The sequence below is a fragment of the Paramisgurnus dabryanus genome, chromosome 10 (genome assembly GCF_030506205.2).
Source record: "Paramisgurnus dabryanus chromosome 10, PD_genome_1.1, whole genome shotgun sequence".
Taxonomy (NCBI): Eukaryota; Metazoa; Chordata; class Actinopteri; order Cypriniformes; family Cobitidae; genus Paramisgurnus; species Paramisgurnus dabryanus.
This window is the reverse complement of record NC_133346.1, coordinates 23137691-23149216: the sequence shown is the minus strand read 5'-3', so window position 1 is coordinate 23149216 and position 11526 is coordinate 23137691. Positions and strand designations below refer to the sequence as shown.

General features: G+C 35.6%; 1 protein-coding gene and 1 long non-coding RNA gene across 3 annotated transcripts in view; one reads left to right on the top strand and one right to left on the bottom strand.

The window, feature by feature from the left end:
• Positions 1 to 82: 82 nt before the first annotated feature.
• tjp2a (tight junction protein 2a (zona occludens 2)) overlaps positions 83 to 11526 on the top strand; it is a 41813-nt gene continuing 30369 nt past the window's right edge. For both annotated transcript variants that reach the window (XM_065290240.2, XM_065290241.2), the window contains exon 1: positions 83 to 631. In XM_065290240.2, the coding sequence (XP_065146312.1) occupies positions 602 to 631 (30 nt within the window). In that variant the 5' untranslated portion in view covers positions 83 to 601. The remainder of the gene's footprint in view (positions 632 to 11526) is intronic.
• LOC135779831 (uncharacterized) lies at positions 7436 to 8310 on the bottom strand. The gene is made up of 2 exons (XR_010544875.2): positions 8154 to 8310; positions 7436 to 7650 (listed from the first exon to the last, which is right to left on the bottom strand). It is a non-coding gene; the product is annotated as an uncharacterized lncRNA (long non-coding RNA).

Genomic DNA, 11526 nt, shown 5'->3' with positions numbered 1-11526 from the left:
ACATGGTAATGAGCATTTGTAAGGAATAATTGACGATGAACCCTTGAGTTATTTGAAAAGAATGTAAACCCATAAATAATGCACCCATACGGTGCATTATTTCCAAATATATTCGATATACCTAATAGTAGCATCTGCAAACAAATTATGCTTAAGCTAACTTCACTTTTCTGAGCCTATTTATTTATTTATTTTTCTCAATTTTACCAACAAGGTGAATGTGTTTTTTGTGGATGTAAACATTTGCACCTGCCCTTAAGTTTAAACAGATGTCCACTAGTGTAACGTTAGTTCAGAAAATCGCAAATTATTTTTATTTTATCATTAAAACTAATCTCGTGTTTGTAATTAATTATGTTTTAGATTATTCAATAAAATGCCCCAATTGTAAAAGTAAATATGTGTAGTGGTACGAATGTCCTCTGTGGTCACGTGGTTTGGGAACGCACTGTGGACTCACCTGCGCGTTCGAAGACACGCCCGTACCTGGAAGTTTCAGGAAACCAGGGATTGTACACAAAACCGAGTTCAGTCGTACTTTTTTTTAAATGTTGAGTCGTTTATAAGTCTTAAGGATCCTCGTGTGTCTGTATGAGAGTTTATGGAGCTTCGGAATTTGGCCAGTCTGAAGGTACGTGCTTTCATATTGAAGGACTTTTATTCCTCTTGTTTACCTCACGTTTCCCCTTGCTCTGGTTTCGGTTGTCCATTGTTTAGGGAGGTGGCTGATAAAAAAACCCGCACTAATGTCAAAGAAACATAAAACAACAGGGGTTTGTTTTGTCTGCAGGAGTTTAAACTCTAGTAGGCTACAGATTTATTTACTTTTGCTTAATGTGTAGACACGCGTTTGCGTTTCTCACGTTTTTGAGAAACAAAAGGCCTAACAGTTATAGTAAATCACGAAACTTCAGTAACTTTAACTAATTATGCATCAGTTTTTCCTAGCTAACGTTATACTGAGGTTTTGTACTGGAAAGTATATTTGTTTTGACAAACGTGAATGTTTGTCTCGTGAAGGTCACTGAATCTATTTTCTGGACATGTATGCGTTAAAGCAGGTTTGAGTACTGAACATAAACATTTCAACAGACCTGTAACTGTTACAAGGAAAGTTATTTTGAACTAGTTATTTTAAAACTCTGAAATAACACGGATATATAATTTAAAGTCAAATCAAAACTGTTTTATACTTTGTCGTATATTTTTCATCATCATGTTAGTTGCCCAATTTAAAGGTTGGTAACTGTATTGGTTTTAATAGAAACTATAATGGTTTGTGTGGGCTAATTGTTGCACAATCTGGCAGATAGAAACCAATAGACCTTTAAATCCTACACTCCACAAAATTCACTACATAAAGGAATTAGTAATGGTATTAATGGTTAACAGCTCTTGGAATGCAAACCATTGGCATTTGTATTTTCTTTGGGTGGTAAGGTTGTTGACACCAATTTAAAGTGAATGTCCCTTTTTAAATAGTCATTTCATTATTGTATATACTTTGTAGAATTTGGGTCTTTATTATGTTGTCTTTTCAAAGCATCAGTTGGTTCCCAAAACCTCCTTGTACATGTCAAGACTTTGCAACATCATACAGACTTTGCAATAAAAATCATTCTAGACACTCTTTCTTTGCTGTCCAGTCATCAATAATCAAATAAATAAATTATTAGAATTATTAGGATGTTAACACATAGACAAAAATCATGCTTGCCAATATAGTTTTCAACTTAGCCAGTATTATATTTATTTTTAATATATGTATACAATTATACATATACATCATACATTTACCGATCTATAGAAGGATGCTGTATATGGAATCAAATTGTTATAATTATTTATAGCTGAAATAGTTTGGTAATATTTAATTACATGCCTTGTGCCACGCCCCTTTGTCTTTACATGTACTTACACATATAGAGTCTAGGTGTGCAGTGTGATTGAGTCATAGTATAATATGACTCACATGAGAACAGTTGCAATTTTACAAGGCTGTAGATTAGATCATCTTCCCCTATGAAAGAAATTAAATCAGGAAAAAAGCCTCTGGGTTTCACATGAAAGCTAGATTTGGCTTCCTTTAAGATGTCACGACCCCTAAAACTCTAATGCATGGTAATGTGTGTTGTAAAGTATAATTTTGGTCAAAGCTTTTACAGTCGGCTACAAGTCCTTGCGTAATGGGCACAAGAATATAAATGAACTCTGTGATTTATCTTCTAAAATATGCATCTGACAGGGGGAGAAGCATCGCATTATGTGTATTGCATAATATATGCTGTGATTGTGCTTCAGCCGAACACGTGGTGAAAGGCTTATGGTGCTCGGACATCTTACGTAAAGGCATTAAAACACTTTAACTATACTTGAAATACAGTAATGTATGTAATGTAAATACACAAAATACTTTACCTGTGAAAAGGATATTAATTTAAGGCTTCTAACATGTTGTTTTATGTCATTTTATATAAGCCTTAAAGATTTATTTGAATTCAGAACTGTGAGCAAAGGATGATATAACCGTTTGTGTTTGTAAATCCACTTGTCCTGATTTATTGCATTTAAGGGCATTTTGACCTCTATGATGTTTTGAATATATTTTTTTAGTTTCTTTGTCTGGAATAGAATTGTGCATCTGGCATTGTGGCGAGGGCGTCTTTTGTCAGGCCTGAACAAATGTTTTTTAAATGCCTTCTGCAGTACCAGTCAAAGTTTTGGAAATATAAAAGTTAACTCATTTTTAATTAATATTTTTACAGAGAAGCCAGGGATACACCGAATTTCCAGCCACCAAAACTATACAATAGAAACAATTTTGATGTTTAGCTGAATATTTGAAAGTGCCTAATATATTTCTGAACAGTGTTTTTAATGAGGTGATCAAATAGCAACCAATGTAGCACACTTTGCAAATGCAGAAAACATGTCGTCCGTGTGATAGCATTTTTAAGTGTCCAAGAAATATGCTTTTTTTTGCTATTCAGACGTATGTGGTTGCTGATTATACAATTATAAAATCTTAAAATATAGTTAAATATACTGACTTATATTTTAAAGTGTATTTCAGTTTTGGAGTGAATGTTTCAGTGACTGAAAACATAGCTTTTACGGTGTGTTAGAGAACAAAGTTCATTTTGTTCAGCAGTCTGAAAGTAAATAATACAGTATTATAATGGGCTCTGTTGTATTGAACCAATTTAGCAACTGAACTAGTCATATGTACTCTGAGTACAAAAGCTTTGAAATATTGTGTAATGATTGTATATTTGTCAATGCTGTGTGCCACCAGCAGTGAGTGACCAATTTAACAGGAACATTTTTGGTTTATTGTTTATTTGAGTTTTTTTTTGGTGGCACTATTTTAAGAATACATTTTTTCCTTCATCACATTCAATTTAGAATATAAACTCAAAAGATAAGACCTCCTAATTTCTTTTGATTCAGTGTGCAAGGTTTCCCACAGCACTTTTCAGTTCGGGCGGCCCACCTAAGCTGGGATACCCTACCACCTTAACAAGGTTGTCAAAAAAAAAATCCCTGCATAAACGGCCGTAAAGTGCATCTCGGAGAATTGCGTGGACGCGCTTCACACTGCAAGCTGGCACGCGCCACATGGCCGAAATGAAAGAAAGACATGGTCCGTCAATGTCTGGAGGATAACTAGCCTGTTGATAAAACATTTAATTCATTAATAATCTAGTATGTGTTCATTTTCTGTCATAGTTTCTTCCCCCGCCCCTTTGATTGCCATGCCCCCGGCCCACCCACCTGCACAACCCTACCACCTTAACTATCAAATTTTCTGTGGGAAACCCTGGTGTGTCCCACGTTAAATTAAGATGCTTATGCAAAAGATGTTACTGGTGTGTACCTTGAGATAAATCAACGGCACTGGCATATTTTAAGATCTCTCAGTGCCAGTTATTTTCAGTTTAGACAGCTCAAACATGTGGTTTAGTCTAGCCTACACCTATGTGAAACCGGGGGAAAGTATTTTACTAACTTACTCAAACCGCTAACGGAACTGAATGCCGTAAATCATATAATTCCCATTAAGAACCAGTTCTTTTCTCGAATCATTTCTTTATTGTAGTTGTTAAATGGTCCCTGCATGAACGCTATTGAAGTAGAGCTTTTGTTGTTTATAGTGTTTGAGACATATACAGGCATGTGTGTATGAAGGTTGCAACACTGCTGACATGAGCAACAGGTCTTAGCTTGTATCGCTGACTCGATTAACTTACTCATAGTTCTTTTTTTGTTTTGTTTAATGATTTGTCTTTAGGATTAATAATGTATTTATTTAAACTCCTGGAGCACCTTACCTCAGTTAAATAATCCTCAATTATTTACAGTATAGATACTTGTATATACAGTCTTGTTCAAAATAATAGCAGTACAATGTGACTAACCAAGATAATCAAAGTTTTTAGTATATTTTTTATTGCTACGTGGCAAACAAGTTACCAGTAGGTTCAGTAGATTCTCAGAAAACAAACAAGACCCAGCATTCATGATATGCACGCTCTTAAGGCTGTGCAATTGGGCAATTAGTTGAAAGGGGTGTGTTCAAAAAAATAGCAGTGTCTACCTTTGACTGTACAAACTCAAAACTATTTTGTACAAACATTTTTTTTTCTGGGATTTAGCAATCCTGTGAATCACTAAACTAATATTTAGTTGTATGACCACAGTTTTTTAAAACTGCTTGACATCTGTGTGGCATGGAGTCAGCCAACTTGTGGCACCTCTCAGCTGTTATTCCACTCCATGATTCTTTAACAACATTCCACAATTCATTCACATTTCTTGGTTTTGCTTCAGAAACAGCATTTTTGATATCACCCCACAAGTTCTCAATTGGATTAAGGTCTGGAGATTGGGCTGGCCACTCCATAACATTAATTTTGTTGGTTTGGAACCAAGACTTTGCCCGTTTACTAGTGTGTTTTGGGTCATTGTCTTGTTGAAACAACCATTTCAAGGGCATGTCCTCTTCAGCATAGGGCAACATGACCTCTTCAAGTATTTTAACATATACAAACTGATCCATGATCCCTGGTATGCGATAAATAGGCCCAACACCATAGTAGGAGAAACATTCCCATATCATGATGCTTGCACCTCCATGCTTCACTGTGTACTGTGGCTTGAATTCAGAGTTTGGGGGTCGTCTCACAAACTGCCTGTGGCCCTTGGACCCAAAAAGAACAATTTTACTCTCATCAGTCCACAAAATGTTCCTCCATTTCTCTTTAGGCCAGTTGATGTGTTCTTTGGCAAATTGTAACCTCTTCTGCACATGCCTTTTTTTTTAACAGAGGGACTTTGCGGGGGATTCTTGAAAATCGATTAGCTTCACACAGACGTCTTCTAACTGTCACAGTACTTACAGGTAACTCCAGACTGTCTTTGATCATCCTGGAGGTGATCATTGGCTGAGCCTTTGCCATTCTGGTTATTCTATCCATTTTGATGGTTGTCTTCCGTTTTCTTCCACGTCTCTCTGGTTTTGCTCTCCAATTTAAGGCATTGGAGATCATTTTAGCTGAACAGCCTATCATTTTTTGCACCTCTTTATAGGTTTTCCCCTCTCCAATCAACTTTTTAATCAAAGTACGCTGTTCTTCTGAAGAATGTCTTGAACGACCCATTTTCCTCAGCTTTCAAATGCATGTTCAACAAGTGTTGGCTTCATCCTTAAATAGGGGCCACCTGATTCACACCTGTTTCTTCACAAAATTGATTTCTCAGTGATTGAATGCCACACTGCTATTTTTTTGAACACACCCCTTTCAACTAATTCAACTAATTGCCCAATTGCACAGCCTTAAGAGCGTGCATATCATGAATGCTGGGTCTCATTTGTTTTCTGAGAATCTACTGAACCTACTGGTAACTTGTTTGCCACGTAGCAATAAAAAATATACTAAAAACCTTGATTATTCTGGTTAGTCACATTGTACTGCTATTATTTTGAACAAGACTGTATCTTTTAAGTAATGTTTGTTATACAGTAAATAGTTTTATGATTCCTAAGACTTATTTACATAGGTCAGTCAAAGAACTTATATTGACAAGAAGTGAAAGTCAATAGAACGTTCCATTGCAACACCAGCACCCAGCAGCAGCCCCACGAATCCGCCATTTTGGAATGAAAGCGACTCGGGAGTCAACTAGAAGTAATGGCAATATCAGCTACTTTGTACATTAAAATATCAAATTCAAACTGAATGATGAAAACACAGAATAACATACAATCAGACCAGTGATCATTAATCCCTTTTTACAACTTATTTTCAGATATTTAGACAAGTCTTCCACTTTTATATAGGCTAATTTTTCATACGAACATACCGACATAAACATACATCCACACATAATATTTTGGCTCCATATACATACACATATACACACATATACATCTGAATTGCTCGAAATGGATTAAGTAAAAAAAAACACAGCCACTGTCCAAAAGTGGCAATTATACTGTAGGATAACAGACAGAACAATGCATCATGTTTTATAAGATTATCATGTTTGCAGCGGGATCAATGGGATTAATATGTACAAAATATATTTCATACCTAGTGGAGTTGGTAACTAATAATAGTTTTAAATGTGTAAAGTAGCATAAAATAGAATTACATAATAAAGAGAAAACGACCTCAAATGTGTATCTATTTAATGATTGGATTCCACAACTGATAACAACAACACAACACATACATACAAGACAATACAGCATTTCGTGTAGGTGTAGCAAGTGAACAAAATTTTAATTTAAGAAACTTACTGTTGCGCTTCTGATTTGGCTGTGAGATTCGCTGAGAATGAATTGAGAATAAATTGGCTGTGAGAATTTTCATTCCAAAATGGCGGCCACGCTACTGAAGCGCCACCTGGTGACTGTTGCCAAAAATGCATCAGAGTTTCACATCTTGTGCTTCTATACTCTTTGGGTCAGTTCATTTTAGAAATACTAAGAATTTGGGTTCCGTGAGATTTGGGGGGTTGTACCATAGCACTGCAATATTTTATCTGCAATGTACATACACTGTAAAAAATAAATTGTTGGCTCAATGAATTATTTTTTAGTAACTAGTTCCACAGAAATTTTACGTTCACTCAATTTCTGACTCCAAAGTGTTACCTGGATTTATGTTTTTTAGTTGGCCCAAATTTGACTCAAATATAAAAAAGTATGTTGGCTCAATTAGCTTTATAGTTCATTCAACTAAAATGTTTTAATCAGTTGAATCTTTAAAAACTTACAGCAAAGACTCTGTCAATTAAACTTTAAGTATTCACTCAATGTTTTATGTGTTACTTCAATTCATATTTATTATTTGGGATTTTTTTAATAACATTTTTAAATTATTTATCAAATAATTTATGCTGGTGTTGTAAACAAAATAATTAACTTCAGTCACATAAAAACAAAAGCTTTTTATTCACTTATCATACAGACTGAACATACAGAATTAAGTCTTCTTTAAATAGAGGGCATAAAACAGTCCAAAAAGCCTCCAAAGTCAGTCAGAACATCTCCAGGGCCATTTAGGAGACTTTCCTCAGCCAGTCCAAGCGGAGACTGTCTCGCTATATGTATCCTTCTGGTCTGCCCCTCACATCATCTCCGCTCTGGTTTGATAAACAGAGGAATATAAACACACACACATACATAAATAACATGTTTAATATAATAAAGCTTGATTGTGAAATACTTTATTCCCTAAAATAACATTAACGTTAGGCCAAATTTCCCTCAGACATCACACATAATTAAACACTATTGGGCGGTTTTCTCTGACAGGGCTTTTCACTGACTAAAATAACTAACTGACATCTCTTAACATATGAGTGCTATTGTTTTGTCTCAAAATGCACGCCAGTATTGTATTATATAAGGTTTGTTTGTAAAAATGTCCCAATTATAATAAAGACCGAGTTCTAAACTTTGTCCGGTAAACCAAACCTATATCCAGGCTTTTTATCTTAACTAAAATAGCTCCACTTTACTTCGGTCACGTAACATAACACACTTCTAATGTATCTTTACAAAAATATAATTACAAAAACGTCGAGTATTTGCGTCTTTGCCAATTAATATATTCTAAAATTAACATTTAATTACAAACACTTACCTGACGTGAACTTGAGGAAACGGCTGACTTGTGTCCTCCCTTGTGTGAATCAGTAAGTGATTCCAGCTGTTGCGTGCGGATTGATCTCAGATGAAATGACCTGTGATCCAGATCCTTCCGAGTTAAAACATTTTAAATTCAAAATACACAGACGCACGCGCATATACATACATGCATGCACGCGCGCGCGCACACACACACGCACACGGGTACACACACGGGTATATTTAGAAGTTTTAAGATTGTTATGATATTGGGACTATTTCTCCACTCGCACCTTCAGCTCTGAAGTTCAAAATCGCAGGCAGTAGGCAGCCCAGTTATAACAAATGTGAAAGATATGAAATATCATTCAACAGCGATATCATTTAAGTGCAATCCTAAAATATGATTTAAAACATACCGGTAAACCTTTTATTATTAAGTATAAGAAATTAAAATGAATTAAATCGCATGTTTTAACGCCACAGAGATATCAGAGCCAGCAGTCGGTTTCTGATGGGCTTGCCGAGGCGAGGCTGCGCTGGGCGGGGTGTAAGCGCTTAAGTGTCTGTGATTTTCTCGAGCTCATCTGGAGCTCTTCTCCGTCCGAAAGTGTCCGAGCACATTTTTAAATAGACGCTATCTATATTAACCGACCGCATATTTAAACTTAAAGCACATACATTCACGCCTGAACAACTCTTAAAATTACATTTTTTTTACCAAATAACAGTAATATTGTGAGCATTTTGTTGTCAGGAAACATAGCTGTCATAAGTCCACATATTGACCAGATTTGTCTGAATTAGTTCAGTCAACATAGCCATTCTGAATGTTGACTGAATTTGGAAATAACCATTCACTTAATGTTTTAAACACAGATTTATCTAGACTTAAAATAATATGTCTACTCAACTAAGCCCAAACAAGAAAGTTGGTTTAACTTATATATTTTTGCCCTTCCAACATTTCATTAATTGGATTTTTTACAGTGTATGAGAAATATTGAATGACTTCACCAGATGATTTGAAAAGCTCAGTTTACTTTGAAATACTTCTGCCTTGCATTTCTTGTACAGCAATGAAATGGCAAACTCATAGACCAGGGTTCATTGCAAATATTTTTTTTTTAGTGGCCTGGTTGGGCCAGTGGTTCAGGTTTCCACTTGCCCTGCCAAAATTTTCACTGGTCCCACCAAAAAACCACCATGCACGCTATGTGTTGTCGGCTTTTCTCATGAGCTACGAGGTTTTGTTTATGGTAGATGCTTGTTCCAAGGCTTCTGACTATACTTGGAAACAGTTATGTTTTACCCAAATAAATGTTTGCTTCCAAAATGTTAAATAAATAAGTTTTCATTTGGCCTCAAAATTAGAGGGTGCCAGTGCCGCGGCCATCTTAACGTCTCTTTGCTCTACCAGTAAATGTACATGTGTATTTTGTGATGAAAGTCAAACCACTAAACATTTATTTTACTACTGTGTCAATATTGACAAACTATGGCTGGATATTTATGACTGGCTTCACCATAAATTGCCTCATCTTTAAAGTTTTTCCTCACAGGACATTACATGGACTGATTTTGGACAATAAAATTGATAAGTACTTGGTTAATATTATAGTCATGCTGGTAAAATTTTACATAAATCTAAATTTTTGTTAAACCTACATTTCAGGCATTTTATAATGATTTTGGTTTCTTTACCAAAGCCCTTACTATTATGCAAAACAAGAATGCCACTAAACGTTTCTCCATAATTAAAGAATATGACATTGATCAAAAACCCAAGGTCTCAAAATTATTTATTTTTATTATTATTGTTTTGTTTGTTTGCTAGTTTTTATTTTTTTGTATGTTTGTTTTTCCTTGCTGTATGCGCCTGTTCCTTTACAATGTAATGTAAAGGTTTTTTTAAACTTTGGTGCCTTGTTTGTTAATTTAAATTTTGAAACTAATAATAAAAAACATACAGACAAACGGCCTCAGGCAGAAAATATATTTTAGTGACTGAGGACGATGCTGTTTACTGGCCTGATGTCTCTTATGCTGGTCCCGGGCCATCAGGCATTCGTTTGTTGAGCCCTGTAGACAATAGTTGTGTTCGTATAATGTACCCCTTGTAAAGCGACCAGATTGTGTTTTAAACCTCCTTTAAAGTGCCCATATTATGAAAAACTCAATTTTCTGGGTTTTGGGGTGTTATTTTGTGTCTCTGGTGCTTCCACACGTATACAAACTTGGAAAAAAATCCATCCATGCTGTTTTGAGTGAGATACAGGTTTCTGAATGTCCTCTGCCTTAAGTCTCAGATTGCACCGTTTCAAAATCAGCTTCGTTGTGACGTAACTAGCCTTTTCGTCACATTCCGTTTGAATTTTTGAATCGTTATATCAACATAAAGGTAAGAAGTTACGTTTATATTTTGCATGTTCTCATTTGGACTTCTGTCACGAAGTACAACATTTATGATGCTAGAGCATCTGTATCTCAAAACAGATACCATACACTGATGCTAAACCTGTAAGTTATACCTTTTTAAACGATGTATAGTAATGCTAATATTATTCATGTTTGTAGACAGTAGGCTATATAAGATATTGTTAGCAGAAAAAAACTGACATCATCCCGCCCACGAATTGGTGCACATCGAGTGGGTGAACTTGTGTGTGTCTTTTAGCAGTCATTTGCCATGGAGAACGACGAGGTGGCTAACCGCTATGCTAGTTAGTTTGCAGCGTGGTTTCTCCTGCAAAGTCAGTGACCAGTTTCCGTACTTTTCTGTTATTTCTGTTATTTGCGAAAATAATGCGTTTGAAAATGTTTTATAACGGGAATATGTTAGCATTGTCCGGGGAAAACGAGTGTATTGTTGAGACTTCTACATCACAATTTACTCTGGAATCATTATGTGTCATGATAGTGGAATCATTATGTGTCAATAACATTGCGCATGCGCACATGACGTTAGTAGTGGGGCGTGATCAAAGGAGCAGCAGCTCATAAATATGTAATGACCAGCTCAAAACGGCTCAAAATCTGAAATGCAATGAAACAGAGGCTACTAGAGATGGGTAACAATCTTTTCCTACAAGCTATTTCGAGCAAACAACTTTTGAAACAAGTTTTATGGAACTCATACACCTATTTAACTTGTGGAAAAGCAGTTATAAGATGGGCACTTTAAAACTGTATTAAAAGTGTAATAGGTGAATCTTTACAAAAAAAAATTTGTTATGAAGCTTATGAATGTCTGCTCTCATCCTAATAGAAATAACAGTGTTAAGTGATTTAAAAAAAGTTTCATTGCTAGCCCGACGTCCTGGGACTATTGTGCTTTTCAGTCGGGCTACCAAAATGCATCCCCCCTGCCCGTTGGGCTATCTTGACTT